The sequence below is a fragment of the Bos indicus x Bos taurus genome, chromosome 23 (assembly GCF_003369695.1).
Source record: "Bos indicus x Bos taurus breed Angus x Brahman F1 hybrid chromosome 23, Bos_hybrid_MaternalHap_v2.0, whole genome shotgun sequence".
Lineage (NCBI taxonomy): Eukaryota > Metazoa > Chordata > Mammalia > Artiodactyla > Bovidae > Bos > Bos indicus x Bos taurus.
This window is the reverse complement of record NC_040098.1, coordinates 49835572-49852949: the sequence shown is the minus strand read 5'-3', so window position 1 is coordinate 49852949 and position 17378 is coordinate 49835572. Positions and strand designations below refer to the sequence as shown.

Here is a 17378-nt window from a genome sequence, read left to right as displayed (position 1 = left end):
CCTACTCAGTTTGATGCCATAGAGAAAAAAACATGCAACACAACACTTATGATTTCTTCCCACGTGGACCTCTGACTGACTCTCAGATGGTCACAACTTTGAGCTGAAACTGACAGTCTCCCTGATCATTTATAAAAAATTATCTCATCCTGGCTTCCAGCCTTCAGACTCTCCTTGATTTTTCTGATTAAAAACCATGCTAACTGGATAAAGCAGTCTTTATTAGTGAGTAAGTAGAAAGGACACTTTGACTTGAGTTTCATGTCTTTCTTGTAGGGTCTGGCAATGGCATGAGAATGATTATCATTACCAATGATGAAGACATACTGAAATAAACGTATTTTTTAAAAACTATTCACTGAATTAACAATAACATTGTCTGGGCCGGGACAGACAAATGCCATATTGGAAAATAATGCACGAGGTGGAAGAGAATGGTTCTGTTCCCGTGTGTTTTCCTCTACGGTTTGGATGTTGGGTAGATTAAAGGCAGGAGGGGATGCCAGGGAGTAAAGATCGTTCATTAAGTTCTGGTGTCTAATTGCTCAGGGGCATTGAGACTCATACATAAGAATTGAGATAAGCCCTCCTGCCACCCACCCTCCACAGCTAGGGTAAAAACTAAGTGGGCATATTTACAGAATTCTCAGGGATACACAGTAAGCAAATAAGCATATTTGTAAACCTTCTGAATAACAAATAAGTCTACATCTTATTATTTATTATTTTAAATTTTGCTAATTTAACCGTTTTTAAAATGTGGAGGTTACTAATTAAAAATTGTATATCCTTCCCCCACACCCTTTCCTGGCCCCAAGACTCTCCATTTTGCTGAGGGTTGAATGATGGATTATGTAGGAAATTGTCTCTCATTCTTTCTATAAAGGTTCTGCAGTCAAAGAGAAATTAGGAGCATACTGGCCCCGTATGATTTAACTATGCATTGACTATATCCCAGAGTAGCCATCCACAAATTCTATAGATCCAACAGAGATTGCTAGGTCCCTTCACCAGGTTATAGACTAAATGTCTTGAGGTGACATTTCCTTTACATTAAAAAAATGTTTACTCAACTGGATACTTACATGTATTAAAGACACCAGCAAAAACCCAGCACTGACCATAGCGGACTGGTTTCTGAGAACTCTTGTATTCTAGGAGGATGTCAACACTTCCGGTCCAAGCTGATGGGGGAACACCATAAGCGTAGACATTGTCCCAGGAGCCAGCAATGACGCCTTCGTCGTCCTTGGCATTGATCTAAACGAGACCATGACAGGTGAGAAGGAGCCAAAGTCCTTTAGAAGAGTCCTCTCCAGACTCTGACTCTGGGCAACCTAAGGCTTCCAGCGCCTTCTGTGTTCCTGCATGATCAAGAGTTCTACTTCTGTTCAGTTCACTGCTATGTATCAGGGAAAGTGGTGTGATGACTAAGTGTGTGAGGGTGAACCAGTTGGCCAAGGCCGCCTCTTAAACAGCGTATGATTCTGGTGAGGTGGTGCTGAGTAGCAGGCAGGAAGAGTTATCATGGCTTCTCAAGCACTTGGGCCCTTGGTCTGGGTGGAACTGTGCTGGAGAATGTGTGAGGAAAAGAGGAAGAAGACTTACAAAAGAAGATGGCTCAAGGAGGGATCTTGTCTTGATAGAAGGAAAGCTAAAAATTGACAAACGATGTTAGATGTTAGCATGGGGGCCCAAAGTCTGATGGTCTAATGAGGTTCGACTTTGATGATGAGTAGCTGACTCTAATAAATTGAAAAAATATGTAGGTGCTGTCATAGGAACCATTAAGAGTTAACAAGAAATTAGATTCCCATGGGTACCTTGCAGAGCTTGTTTTTTTAAAAATTGCACGAACAGAAGTATTTTCTTTATAATTGTTTAAGGTGATTATAAAATTTTGTTAATAGATATTTCCAGTTACATTAAGGACCTGGGGTATTATAGTTTAAATATAAGGGAGATGTAAGCAAAGAATGGCAATCTTGAATATTTGGGAAAAAATTGCTACACACTCAGACGACAGTCATTTGGTAGCTGCTGCTGCTCCTGCTGCTAAGTCGCTTCAGTCATGTCCTAGTGAGACCTCATGGGATTCTCCAGGCAAAAACACTGGAGTGGGTTGCCATTTCTTTCTCCAATGCATGAAAGTGAAAAGTGAAAGTGAAGTCGCTCAGTCGTGTCCGACCCTCAGCGACCCCATGCACTGCAGCCTTCCAGGCTCCTCCGTCCATGGGATTTTCCAGGCAAGAGCACTGGAGTGGGTGCCATTGCCTTCTCCACATTTGGTAGCAGGAGACCTCAAGTGCAGGGAAAAAATGTTTTATGTTTAGATGATAAAACTGGGGCCAGGAATGAACAGTTTCAAGGCATCCTGTCAGTTTCTTGGGGGTCACTGCTGAATGTTAACGTCTCTTGCTGTAACTTGCATCATGTTTAATCACAGTCAGAGAATGTCTAGGTGGGGAGCACTAAGAGTTTTTCCAGAAACTGATGCCCCTTTAACAATGCTTGTATGTTGACATGACCATGGTTTATAGCCTTGCTCCTCAGTGTGTGGTCTATAGACCAGCAGCAGTGGTGTGCCAGGAGTCTATTGGAAATGCAGGCTCTCAGGCCCCTCCCCAGGCCTGTTGAATCAGAAACTGCAGTTTAACAAAATCCCCAGGTGATCCGTGTGCACGTGAGTTTGAGAAGCATAGGTTCAGATTATACTGATGAGACTTTAGTAAACAAAGTGGAACATGTGATTAAAGCAGGTGCATTCAGATTATGAAAATCATAGAAGAGATACTAAAATATGATGAGTTTTTATGTGTTCCTGGCCTTGCCAATTACCAGCTCAGCCTCAGCACTTCCCCAGACCACTTTCTTAGGCTTACTGAGTTTAGATTTATAAGCGTTTATTCCCCAATGGGTCATGAGCATATTGAGAACACAGATAAAAATCTATGCCTTTCTGACTTCTAACAAGTATTGGCAACGAGCAGGTGTTCAATAGTTGTGGAATAATCCGTTGTATATCCAACAAGCATGTAGGCATTGTGCATCTGAATAAGACTAAGATCTTCTCTGTGGAAGGAGATGGAAGAGGAACCCATCAAGCAGAAGGAAAGGTTCCTAATGCAGAAAGACGTCCAGGGAGAGTGGACTCCCAACAGAGGGAGTCATCAGCTTTCTTAGATTGGAGGGTGGTGGTGGCTGTGGTGAGCCGGGGAGAGAGAACGACATGAAAGCCAGGTCTTGAGAGGCTGAGGTTCAGCAAAGGTTATCTACATGGAAGAAAGAGTTTGGATAATTGCTTGGTACCATGAAGAACTATGACAAGTTCAGGGACCTGCAACAAGAATTATGTAAGTAGGCAATACTGGAGGAAGTAGAAAGCACTAGAAGAAAACGCTTAAGAAGTGCAAGCACACGCAACTTCTACTGTTTTTCCCTTTTGACTCTGTACCATTGGGTTAACGTGAAGGGAAATACCCGGCCACCGGACTCCTCGGTGGCTCAGTCAGTAAAGAATCTGCCTTCAGTGGAGGAGACCAGGGTTTGATCCCTGGGTCAGGAAGATCCCCTGGAAAGAAATAGCAATCCACTGCAGTATTCTTGCCTGGAAAATCCCATGGACAGCATATTTTAGAGGAGCCTGGTGGGCTACAGTCCATGGGACCACAGAAAGTTGGACAAACTAAGAGTCTAAACCGTCACAAATACCCAGTTAATTTGTTCAATATACAAAAAAATTGAGTCTTTAGACCCAACTAATTGCAAACTCATGCCTTTGACATTAACTTTGACTTTATCCTGTAAGTCCATGAAATGACTGGCATGCAGCAGCGTTTAGCTGACAACTTTGGTTCTATTCATGATCAATAACTCTCCTTGCAGTTGAATTGATTATCTAAATCTGCATCTATTATAGTGAAGCCTGAAGAGTGTTATGATGTAGCTTGATATTTGTAAGTGGATCCAGCTTTAACTCACATTACCAGTTATTTATCCTTATCATTAATAAATAGAATAGGGCAATGAATCTCAGAGGTAAAAGTTCCTAAACTAAGGTTCTGATGACTGACTTTCAAATAGCCATTAATTAAAAGTATTATTTATAGCCTATAGCTGAGACCAATCAGCCAAAGGGAAGAGAAAGAAAAGGAGCTCTCTCCTCTACAGTCCTTTTAATTGTTAATGCTGAGCTGTTCCCTCATTCTAGACAAATCACACTTCTCATTTATTAGCATTTGGCCAGATTAGCTACTGTTTTCTAATTAGGAAATTGATTTCTAGGGAGCCCAGATACTGAAAGAGATAAGTCTTAAGTGACATGTGTAAAGGGGTAAAGTCATGTTCTCCTCCTGAGACAACAAGATTGGCGTGGGGGGCAGGTCAAGGGCATGTTGGTCCCTCTTCCTGCCACAGCTGACTGTTGAAACCCTACCACGAGCTCAGAGTTGGACGAACGGCAGAATGAAATGTCTTGGTCCTGAATCACTGGTGGTCAAGGAGACAAGATGAGCCCAGAACTTTGGACATTATTCAGCCTCAGCAAGGGTTTACTAAATTGTCCTTTCATAATACCTACGATATTGGAAAAAATTTAAAAACCAGACCCTTCAAAAGTCACTATCAGCAGCCTCAGTGGCAGGACATAATTCAGGGACATTTCAAAAGCTGGTCCAAGAAAAGACGGAGGTTTAGAGGTGGACAGAGGGGCAGCATGGCTCAGCTTCAGCAGCAGGACTTCAGAAGCCTAACTGTCAAGTCAACAAAATCCTGAGACTATACATTTGCATTTCAAAATCTGGAAAGAAGCAAGCTGAATTAGAATGCAGATTTTTTTTTCCTTGTTCTGGTGGGATTCATGGAAATAATAGCTGTGTAGAAAGGGGTGGAAAAGGGTCTATAGCCCTAAAAAGGTAAGAGTCTGGGACTGCAGTGGGGAAATAATGGAAATCCAGAGTCATCCCCTCGTGGGAACGAGATCTGCCTCCAGGTAGATGGAGTGGATTCTGGAATGAGACATTTAAAAGAATCCTCAAAGAAAGAGCAGAGACCAATAATGCCCTTTTCTGTTCCAATCTGTCTCAGGGTATAAAAGGGTAGAATGAAATACACTGGCCTCAAACAGTCATTCAGAGGTGAAATCAAACTAGTCTTGGACTGGAGAGTCAAGATTTTATCTACAGTTATTAATTACAGCAAATAGAACACTTGAAGAAGAGTTTTGCAAGTATGATTTTTTTTTGAATTTTTATCTTTAAATTTTTCTTGATTGTTTGAATTCTTTTTTAGAGAGCATTATTATCTTTTTAACCAAAAATTATAATAGACTTTTCATTAAAAAAAAAACTGGAAGCAGATATGCCAATATGCTGTGCTCAATTCTTGCAATGCGAATACACATAATTGCTATTTTCTTCTTTAAACATGTTTAGAATTTTCTCAAATATTTACCTGAGAGGAGAGAATAGTTAAAATTCCTTTTGTGCCCAGCAGGGTGGGCTGCCTCTCTGAATTCAGGCTTAGGTCCATTGCATTTTGCATAATTACTATTTTTTCTGCTTCTTTTTAAATATGTAAAGGTATTTTCTTATCCTGTGAGCACATTTTATATGGCTTTGATAAGGTGACTTTTCTCTGTTATAAACCTATTATATTCTATTAAATTTCACTGTTGAAGTTATGTTCTCATAAAGGGTAAGATTTCTGTAATTCTTGCAGAATACCTGATTTTGCCTGTAATCATTTTTCGAAGACCATTGGATATAAATTTTGGACAACTTGAGCTAGTTTCAAAGGCAGAGAGTTAAATTTGGGAGGGAGAAGAGCTTTTCCTTGAAGAAGAACCCATGCAGCTTTTGTGAACAGCGCCCACGTACAGTCTGGTGAAGGTCAGTCTTAATTGTGGGAGGAGGTTGTACAGTGTGTGTCTAATTGCGTCCGTGACGCTCCAGGGTTCCAGTCACTTTGGAAAATGGACAGATTCTTATAAAGTGAAACATATACATGCCCTATGATTTAGACATGCCTGCTTTAACCGCTTATCTCAGAAATACAAAAATATACGTACACAAAGGGACTTGTACAAGAGTCTTCTTAATAGCTTAATACACAACAGTCCCAAATTGGAAGCATCCCAAGTGTCCATCCACAGGTGAATGGATGACAGATTGGGAAATCGAGCTTGGTGAAACACTGCTCAGCAATACCAAGGAACAAGCTGAAGCATGTGTAAGAACAGACTGAGGAAAGAACACCAGCCCCAAATAGTGACTGGGGTATAAACCCGTTATGCAAAGTTTAAGAACAGGCAAATCTAATCTATTCTAAGAAATCAGGATCATAGTTGTTTCTGGGGATGTGGGTTGACTACAAGAGAGCACAAGGGAAATTTCTGGGCTGGTGGTAATGTCTAAATTTGGGTTGGGGTGGTGATTATCCGAATCAAAGCTCATTGAATTTTACATTTAATATCCATGTTTCATTGCATGTAAATTTTAATTCAACAACAACGACATCAACAAACCACAGGAACTAACCCTAACCTCTGCTGTGAAGCACACAACCACAATTCAAATGTGCTTTGCTTTGTATATTTGACACAAGCTCTGACAGGAGCGGGGCTTCCCAGGCGGCTCAGTGGGTAAAGAATCCACCTGCAGTGCAGGAGATGCGGGTTCGATCCCTGGCTTGGGAAGATCCCCTGGAGAGGAGATGGCAACCCACTCCAGCATTCTTGCCTGGAGAACCCCATGGACAGAGGAGCCTGGCAGGCTACAGCCCATGGGGTCCCAAAGAGTCAGACACGACTAAAGTGACCGAGCACGCATGCACACACTGACAGGAGTGGGTAATGAGACTCATTTTTCATGAAAATCATTACAACTAGAGATGATTAATCTTGTCTTCCTTAGTAACTAAGGATCCTTATTTGGTCCAAACGTATTTTACTAATGACTATCATGAGAGAATAACAAAAGGTGGACCGAGAGAGACAGAGATACTGAGATTTTAAGCTGTCCAAGCACTGCTTCTTTTTCATTGCTTGTCCACTGCTGCGCGGTGCAGGGCTGGTATGCAGAACAGGCCTCCCGAAGTGTCTGAACGAAAGCGTGGATGGATGAACGAATGGGTGCATGGATGGATGAGCGGGAAAGGGAAAGAGTAGAGCAGGAAGCAGATGGGAAAGGACGTCAAGAGACAGGACAGGGGAAGGAGGGAGGGCAGGAAGGGATGCAGAGTGCATGCCCTGAGAGGACCTGTCCAAAGGGGGATGCTGGCTTTGCCGCACTTCTGTTCGCCCCTCCAGGGGGTGTCTGTCCCAAGAGACCAGAGCAGCCCCCACTGCAGAGCTCGGAAGGGCCGCTGAAAAGTGTCCCTGTGTTTCAGAAACAGCCGATGTGATTACAAAATAGATGCAGCGTTGAGACCTCATTCCAGGAAGCAATTCAGGGAAAGCAGACATTTAGATTGACTGTGATCATCATATTCGAGAGATGGCTTATAATAAATGTCTGTTTTTCTCCCAAAATATGGGGAGCCCGGGCATAAGAAATGCAACCTTAATAACGGAGAGACCAAGCTGTTTGCGGACAAATGGAAACTTCATTACATTGCTGGCTTTTATCATAGGAGGGAAAAAAAATGATGTCTGAACAGTTCATTGTCTCATCAACCTCCTCCACCCCAGGCTAAGAGCGAAGGACTGAAAAAGACAGGACTTGTAAGAGGATGGCATCTGTATCCAGGGAGCTCACGTGACGCAGGCAGAGGACAGGCAGAGGACAGACACAGGGGCGTGCAGCGGCGTCTGTGGAGGGGTGCTGTCCGGGACCCCGAGATCCTTTCGTTTGACCAGCGACCTTGGACAAGTCATCTGACGTCCTGCTACTCCTGCTCTTTGCTGCACATCGCTTACTTACAAAATGGATACGATTTCTCAAAACTGGCTATGAAAACAATTTCTGTTAGGGAAATTCAAATTTTCTACTGGCTTCCAGTATATTTGTCACTTGTGTCAAGGTCTTCCATAAACACAAACGTAAATCCCTGGTGAATTCGTGCACGCTCAGTTGTGTCCCACTCTTTTCGACTCCACGGACTGTAGCCCCCCAGGCTCCTCTGTCCATGGGATTTCCCAGACAAGACTGCTGAAGTCGGTAGCCATGCCCTCCTCCAGAGGCTCTTCCCCACCCAGGACTGAACCTTTATTTCCTACATGGCAGACACATTTTTTACCCACTGAGCCACCCGGGAAGCCCTTGAATGACGTGGCATTATGCTTAGTTTGAAAGGTGCTGGAGGTGGTCTTGACTCAGTACTCCCCCGTTCATCACTGGATGCCCTTGGCCATTCCTGAACCACAGGAAGGCCTCCTGCGCTCGTGGGTACCTTGAATCCAACTTTAAGAGTTAAATAAACCCTGACTAGAGTTAGTATTTCACCCTGTTGGACTACAATCAGGTTTTTCATGAATCCTAGCTGGTAGATTCTCCAAAGCTGCCGCCCTCGGGAGCTCCTGGTTGAGCTGTGTCGCCACTGGAAAGGTCGCCGAGTCACCCGAGGCCTCTAGCTCTTCCTGCTCTCCCTGAATGAGGAGCCCCATTCTTGGCATCCCCGGGCACGAATGGCAGAGAGAGAAAACAACACTTTAAGAAAACAGATAGGGTCAGAGCTCCAGAAACTCTGGATCGGAGCAGAAATCCATTGAGAATCCTACATCTGGCAATGGTCACCAGCCTGGAAATTTTAACTTAGGCATCTGCAAGACCCTGTGGGTGTGTGAGACATTGCCGTCCTTCTCAACACCAAAGGGAGCTGTATCCTGACCTTCACAAAGGTGGTACCGGGTCTAATGGGAATGGTGGCACTCCCATTAGAAGTTTTGATTGGCAGTTAGATAAACCTCTGACACAAGAATGGGGAAACAAGTTATTTTTAATAATCCTGGTGGGGTTTTTTTTTTTTGATAGATGAAATTTTTCCAAATATAAGATTCATATGGGGAAATGTGAAGAAGCTCCTCAAGGGGAAATGGCTGAGGACAAGGACCCTGGAACACCCCAGTCCTCAGATTTCTCCAGGACAGTTCACCCCAAGAAAAGGATTTTAGCTGCTTATAAACCAAAGGAGCAGTTATATAGTGCTTTAACATTTTAATTTTTTTAAATAAAACTTTTAGGGAGCTGCACTGTGGCTGGCCTATATATATATGACCAGGGACTAGACTTCATGTATTTACTTGTGATTCGAAAGTTCATTTGAGGTAGCTGCATGGAATTCCCGATCCAAGTGAATTTGTAAATGTGGTCTGAATACTTGAGATAGTTTGCTGCATGAAGAGGTTTGCTGAATGTGAAGCTTTCCATGAGATGGCCGAGCAAACAACTGGGGAAGAATTAAGCAGGGTTTTGCAGTAGCTTTCTGTGGAGCTGCTGAGCAAAATATCAAAGTAGTAATGTTGTGACTGTCTTTTTCATGCTTGGAAGGGGAAAAAAAGAGAAAAACTGTCGAAGTACTGGGACAAGATGAAGAGGAAGAAAGATGGACAGAGTGAAAAGTAGCTTTATTTACGGTTTATCTGTGAGACCACGTAAGCTTGGGGATCAGAAGCCCTGAAGTCCATTTCGTCTCCAAGGCCTACAGTCATTTATCTTGTGTTGGGCTCTGGGAAACTCCAGGACCTACTCCACTTGTGGTCAGTTTGATTTAGTAGCTGGGGTTCAAGATATTTTTTTTATAACACTAAAGAGTATACTGAACATCGATTGGCTAAAAAAAAAAAGTCCAATCTTGAGTTAGTTCCCAAAAGGCACAGCTAGAATAAGGTATTAATGGGGATTAATGATGGCATTGTGGTTCGATATTAGCAAAAGTCCAGGGTCAAAAATAAATGTGTACACCTCAAGGGAAGCAGGCAAGTCCAGGCTGGCAACAGTGCAAAGACTGGAATTTAAAAATACCTAACTAGTATATTGATACTTTTTCTTCTCTCTCCTTCCAGATTTTCCTCTTAATGTCACCTTTAAAAAAAAAAAATTGCAATTGAATCAAGTAAGTCCCCAGAGAAGAAAGTTTCCTTCTGACTACGTTTTCCTGCAGTGCTTTTGGTGATGGCTATTTGGGTATAATTCCCACCATGAAAAAAGGGTTTTTATGAATAATCACGTGGCTTATCATTGCTATGGGTCTTGGTTAATCATTCTGCCTTTTCACTCTATGTCCCAACACTTGTCAGGATACTGCTTTGTGCTGGGAAAACTGTGAGCAAAGCTTCAGGGGTTTGCTTTCTCCTACAACCCTATGCTTATTTCATCAGAGACTTTGGTATACTCTGTTGACAAGTTCTTCTTTCAAGTCTGTCTCTTCTCTTAGACTGTTAGCTCTGTGGAGGCAGAAACTATTTTGTTTACAATTGTAATTAGACTTAAGGTGATGCTAGTGGTAAAGAACCCGCCTGCTAATGCAGGAGATGACATAAGAGACACTGATTTGATCCTTGGGTTTGGGAAGATCCCCTGGAGGAGGAAATGCCAACTCACTCCAGTGTTCTTGCCTGGAAAATCCCATGGACAGAGGCGCCTGGTGGGCTACAGTCCATAGAGTCGCAAAGAGTTGGACACGACGAAACAACTTAGCATGCATGGAATCTGAATACATGGAATCTGGACGCAGGTCAAGAAGCAACAGTTAGAACTGGACATGGAACAACAGACTGGTTCTAAGTCCAGAAAGGAGTACGTCAAGGCTATATATTGTCACACTGCTTATTTAACTTATACGCAGGGTACATCATGAGAAACGCTGGGCTGGAAGAAGCACAAGCTAGAATCAAGATTGCCAGGAGAAATATCAATAACCTCAGATATGCAGATGACACCACCCTTATGGCAGACAGCAGAGAAGAAAAGAGCCTCTTGATGAAAGTCAAAGAGCAAAGTGAAAAAGTTGGCTTAAAACTCAACATTCAGAAAACTAAGACCATGGAATCTGGTCCCATCACTTCATGGCAAATAGATGGGGAAACAATGGAAAAAGTGACAGACTTTATTTTCTTGGGCTCCAAAATCACTGCAGATGGTGATTGCAGCCATGAAATTAAAAGACGCTTACTCCTTGGAAGAAAAGCTATGACCAACCTAGACAGCATATTAAAAAGCAGAGACATTACTTTGCCAACAAAGGTTCATCTAGTCAAGGCTATGGTTTTTCCAGTGGTCATGTATGGATGTGAGAGTTGGACTGTGAAGAAAGCTGAGCACCGAAGAATTGATGCTTTTGAACTGTGGTGTTGGAGAAGACTCTTGAGAGTCCTTTGGACAACAAGGAGATCCAATCAGTCCATCCTAAAGGAAATCAGTCCTGAGTATTCATTGGAAGGACTGATGCTAAAACTGAAACTCTAATACTTTGGCTGCCTGACTCATTTGAAAAGACCATGATGCTGGGAAAGATTAAAGGCAGGAGGAGAAGGGGACAACAGAGGATGAGATGGTTGGATGGCATCACCGACTCAATGGACATGAGTTTAAACTGTGGGAGTTGGTGATGGACAGGGAAGCCTGGTGTGCTGTAGTCCATGGGGTCACAAAGAGTTGGACAAGACTGAGTGACTGAACTGAACCGAAATGAACCTAGACTGGAGATTCTCAATAAATATTTGTTGAATGAATGAGTTCATATTGAGTGCTTTCCCACCATCAACGTCTTTACAGCAATTACTGCTCCCATCACCGAACCACAGCACCACCATCATCCCTGTTATCAGCATCACCACCGTCATGGCATCACAACCACCTGTGCCACCATCAAACCGCGTTTGGTGCCTAGTCTTCTTCGGGAACTCTTTCCCAGGGGCTCAATGCCTCTGGCTATTTGGGATTCTCTGATTTATGCCTATCTTCACTTATCCCTTACTTCAAACTTCACCTCTTCCAGAACCCATTCCCTTGGGCCCTTCTTTTCTAGGAGATAGCTACATAACTTGATGTAGGAATTGTGTTATCAGTGTGAGTGTGCTGGTGCTCACCCCCTAAGGTCTAATATGACTTGAGAGCAAGGACAATATCTAACTCTGTTTCAGCCACTTACTGGCCATGTGACCTTGAATGACATCACTTCCAAGGGCCTTCACTCCTTTACCTACAAGACCCCCGGAGAGTCCTCCAGATCTCACGTACTGGTTCTATGTGCATTTTGACACAGATCTCCTGTTAATAAGTCTCAGCTCAAAGGAGCAAACCCGCGAGGACTTCCACGGGGAATAAGTGAGCAGTGTCTGCAAGCATGGTGGCCACGGCTGGGGCAGCGCGCCTCCCTGGAGAGCTCTGCCCATAGCTGCTATCAGATCCAGTCACTCATGGGGCAGAAACAGGCAGGCCCAGGGCCCACCCAGCAGTTAAGGAGCAGGCTATTTTCCTTTCCCCCAGGACCCTGCAGTTCTCGTCACGAGGCGCAGCATACCTGTTTTGATAATCTGACCCGGGCTCAGATTCCATCTCAGGCCGTGTGTGGGTGCTAAGTCGCTTCAATCATTTCCAACTCTTTGCAAAGTTATGGAGTGTATCCTGCCAGGCTCCTCTGTCCATGGGATTCTCTAGACAAGGGTACTGGAGTGGGTTGCCATTTCCTTCTCCAGGGTCTTCTTTCTGACCCAGTGATCGAACCCAGGTCTCCTGCATTGCAGGCAGACTCTTTGCCATTTGAGCTGTCTTTAGGTTGGCCATGTCAGGTTACTTCTCAGTAATTCAGGGCCAAGGATGGAATACTTTATTAGTGGGCGTGAGCAAAATAAGTTTTCGGATGGCACAAAACATTCTTCTAAAATTTTGCTGGCACATCTCCTGGCTATTGTCTTGGTGGGGACGGTCACATCGGATACGAGGTGGAAAGCAAACAGCCAGCAAGCAAGGTGATTTAAAGGAGGAAGTGTAATTTGGGGCAAGTCTCTTCTGTTTTCCCCTAATCTCTTAAAAACAATTTCCTCCCTTGAATCAATCTGCAGTGTAGCTTTGGTAAAATGCCCCACTCAGTAGTTAGAAAAGCCTAAATAAAAGTTCACTTATGTAAGGTTACAGATCTCAGGACCAATCCCCAGACGATGAGATCACAGGAGTTTTAAACTTTCTTTCTCCTGGGTAAACCCAGTAGCCCAAGGCTGTCCAGATTGTCATAAACTTTTCCGATTTTCACATCAAAGTGGAGTAACAGCAACTCAAAATAAGAACCAAATAAGATACGGAATGTATAAAGGAGAAAAAATAGAAGAAAAAGGAACACTGTTTTGAAGAAGAAAAGGATGTTCTTGCTGCCACCGGGAATAACAAATGTGATCTGAGGACAGAGACAGAATTCCATTTTAAAGATGAGGTGAGGCCTGCAGAGGTTGAGGACTGGGCCCCGGGTCACACAGGAAGTGGGAGGAAGGGTCAGAACCGAGAGGCCCGATGTGACCTGGGCCAGGCTCCCCCGGGGATGCTGTCTCCACCTTCTCTTCAGCAGAGAAAGGAAACGCACAGGTTTTGAACAAGGTCGGAAGGTAGATCATCCACGCAGGCCAGAAGAAAAGGCTGTGATCATTGCACAGGCAGGGAGACTGAGCCTCGGAGGGGCTTGGGGCCGTGACTTAGACCTCAGAGGCCGTTTGGAAATATCAAAAGACCTTCTTGGTTGTCACAACTGGTGAGCTGATATCTCTGGGGTAGAAGCCAGGGATGCTCCTAAACGTCCTCTGGTGTGTAGGGCAGCCCCCACGCCAAGGAACCACCAAGGGGGACTTCCTTGGTGGCCCAGTGGCTAAGACTCCCAGCTCCCAGTGCAGGGGCCTGGGTTCGACCCCTGGTCAGGGAACTAGATCCTATATGTCATAGCTAAAAGACCCAAAGTGCCATGACAAAGGTCCAAGATCCTGCATGCCTCAGCTAAGACTTGGCACAGACAAATAAATATTTTTAAAAAGAACCATCCAAGGTAATAAATACTAGGCAATAAAGATTTTTATCTGGGCACTGTACAGCCAGACTGACACCGTCATTATCATCATCATCGTTAGAAAGACCAAAGTTATTTATTATCTGTGCTTAGATCGCACTGAGCACCCATCTTCTTTCCGCAGATTCCTGGCTCGTCTTCAGTGCCAGCCTTGGCCGTGACCACAGGGAGCAAATCTGTCTCTGGGGCCCCCGTCATCTGTTCTTGCCTCTACCCTCCTCAGGGGCCCAGCCAGCACCAGGCCGCTCATCCACTCCGTCCTGGCAACGGCTGACCCCAGGAAATTTCTGCCTGCCATCACTTTCATATTGGCATGAACTGTGGCCCGTGTGTTATCCCTCCCAGAGCGTTTGCATGTCATGATGCATCTGGTTCCAGAATGTGTTTCCTATAAAAAGAATTCCCTGCCTCTGACCAGGCTGGGGAGAGGGTTGAGAAGTTTGAAAGTGACCACACACAGCTCCCTCTGTTCTTCCGGTGGATGGGACCAACTCCCTAGAAAACATCTGCTCAGAAACGGGCCCATCTGCTCGGACCCAGGGTTCTGGCTAAACTCAAGCAATTTCACAACACTTTCTTTCTGAGCTCCCTAAATATGTCTTCTCATATTTTAAGGCAAATCTTTACTGAGAAATTTGAGGTGGTTTTGTTTTATTTATTTTTCTTTCGGTCTTTGCCTGACTTCCCTCAGCAATTTCATGATAGATTTCCAGGACTTGTGAACAGGAGAGGAGCTCCCAGAGTAACCAGAAAACAATTGATTTCTTGGGAAAGTTTCATGTTTTTTGTTGATTTTTAGAGGCTCAATGCTTTAATTTCTAAAATCACTAGAACTGAATGGATTTTGGAGCTCTTCTAAGGATTAAAGGAGATAGTAGATGTAAAACGATTTTGAAAACTATCAAACATCCGTTTTGTGGATGTAAACAATGGTGGCAGTGAAGAAAAAGATACTGCCTAGAGTTGGGGGGGTGTTCTCCCCTAACACCCAAGGCCTCCCCCTCCAGAAAGAAAACCAAACCAAACCCCCAAATAGATCCTGCCTAGTTCTGTATCTTGTAAGTGGGTTACAGATCTTCAAAATCAGAACTTCATCGGCCTTTTATGATTAGTAACATTGCAAGGCAGTTTGCATTAGGATAGAGGTGCTTCGTTCAAGACTCAGCTTTCACTTGGCCAGGTGCCACCATAGGAAGTACCGGGTTCATCGCTTCCTGTTCACCTCCCGCTCGCTTTGCTTGTGTTAGGCAGTGATCTCTACACTCGTAAAAATACACATGATGTGTGAGTAAGCTCGGGCTGGTGAGCATCATTTCAGAGTGCTTAAGGAATTCATTTATATCCAACCACTGCCAGTAACTGCTTTCTTTCTCACTGCAAAACTGTCAGGGTAACTTCAAAGAAGGAAAAGGGGCTCTTATCTGTGAATCAGGAAAAACAGTGACCGAAGGTCTCATGTATGTTGTTATAAATAGTATTAAAAAGAAATTCCTGAATTCTTTAGAATTCATTGTCTTTCCACTTGCATATTTTATGTCACAGACAAAACTAACAACAAAAATAACTGCCTTTAGATGTTCGTTTTTACCTTTCTTTCCTCTTTAAGTTCTACTTTTCTTAAATTTACACATAGCCTAGTTGTTAATTTAACAATCTTTGTTCTTAAGTGCTAACCAGAAATTGCATTTCCTATTATTTTCAATCTAATATTTTTATAAAATTGATATTTGATTTTATTTCACTCAAATCAGACTCAAAGATAGCAGTCTTTCAGAGAGATATTTTAAAAAATAAAACTTTAGGATATTGGGGGCCTGCCCTGGTGGCTCAGTGGTTAAGATCTTGCCTTCCAGGGCAGGGCGTGTGGGTTTAGTCCTCGGTCGCGGAGCTGAGATCTCATGGCCACAAAACGAAAACATAAACCAGAAGCAATATACTAACAAATTCAATGAAGACTTTAAAAATGATCCACATAAAAAAAGTCTTTAAAGAAGAGCTTAAGAAAATTGGTAGCAAAAGGAGTATTTTTTGCTTAGTCTTTGATTGAATGAAGTAGCAACAGCACCGAGCTTGGTGTTTTTTTCAGGAATGTTCTGCTTATATTTGGGCTCCCCAGGTGGCTCAGTGGGTGCAGGAAACACAGGAGATGCAAGTTCGATCCTGGGTCGGGAAGATCCCCTGGAGGAGGGCATGGCAACCCACTCCAGTATTCCTGCCTGGAGAATCCCATGGACAGAGGAGCCTGACGGGCTATAGTCCGTAGTGTCGCAGGGTCAGACAGGACTGAAGCGAATGAGTACATGTGCACACGCTGCTTGTGTCTGACACATGTGACTCGCTTTCATGCACCACGGGCAGGATCTGTGTGTCCCACACGTCAGTACAGTCCAGGGCTGCCCAGGACCTAGACAACACGTTTAATCCGCTGCCCACCCGGGACTCCCAGCCTCCTGGCCCATGAGAGTAGTGTCTCCTCCCTCAGGAAGCGGTTCCAGTGCAGGGTCTGTGTGTTCTCAAAGATGCTTCAGGATCTCCTGCCGAGACCAGCAAGGAAGATGGAAAATGCCAAGGTCTGGAGTCAGCGGACCTGGGATCCAGCTGAGGACTGAGGCTTCGTCACTGCCCAACTGTCAGCACACCACTTTCTAACTTGCAAAATGGCGTGAGTGATGCCAGCCCTTCCCCCATCTCATGCGTTTACTCTGAAGAATCAACACCCATTTCATAAACTGTCAATACACAGTCCTGTGGTGAGGTATCGTTGGAGTAGAATAGCGTTAGTCGTTTATTTCTTCACTCTTACTGAGGGTGTGAATGGAGATAAATTAGGCTTTACAGTGTGTGTGTGTGTGTGTGTTTTGCTGTTCCTTGGTGTTTGATCAATCGATTGATTGATCAATTGATTACAGATACTGACATTTCATCATGGTCCCTCTCACTCCCCAGGCCAAGATACTTAAGAATAAGCGGGCTGTACTATCATGTCACCTATTAGCATTTGTCTGAAGCCAAAACCACATACAGTACTGAGACAAGAATTTAGTTTCATGGCACATGACAAGCTCGGGGAATTACAGACTCTTCCAAGGAAAACTTTATTGACTGTAAGTCACCGTTTCAACAGCTCTTACTGAACTGACACGCATATGGAGGCAAATGACTTATCTAATTGATTTAAACCATCAGTAGTTGTTCTTACCATGGCAGACCCAACACGGCTGACTTTGATGGGATTCCCTCTGCCGGAAAGGTCCATATTCGCTTTGTCCATCACAAACAGGCAAGCGTCAAGGATGCTATCCTCAAACTATTTGGGGGAAAAAAAATGAGAAACTACTTAATGTCCAATCTGCAAATAAGACATTCTCTGCCAAAAAATAAAATGAGACCAC

The 17378-nt window shown here is 43.8% G+C and overlaps 1 protein-coding gene across 1 annotated transcript in view; it reads right to left on the bottom strand.

The window, feature by feature from the left end:
* Positions 1–17378, bottom strand: part of F13A1 (coagulation factor XIII A chain) — a 143551-nt gene that overhangs the window by 61888 nt on the left and 64285 nt on the right. The window contains exons 6-7 of the mRNA XM_027524821.1: positions 17186–17293; positions 1086–1260 (exon numbers count right to left, since the gene is read on the bottom strand). Coding sequence (XP_027380622.1) covers positions 1086–1260; positions 17186–17293 — 283 coding nt within the window. The remainder of the gene's footprint in view (positions 1–1085; positions 1261–17185; positions 17294–17378) is intronic.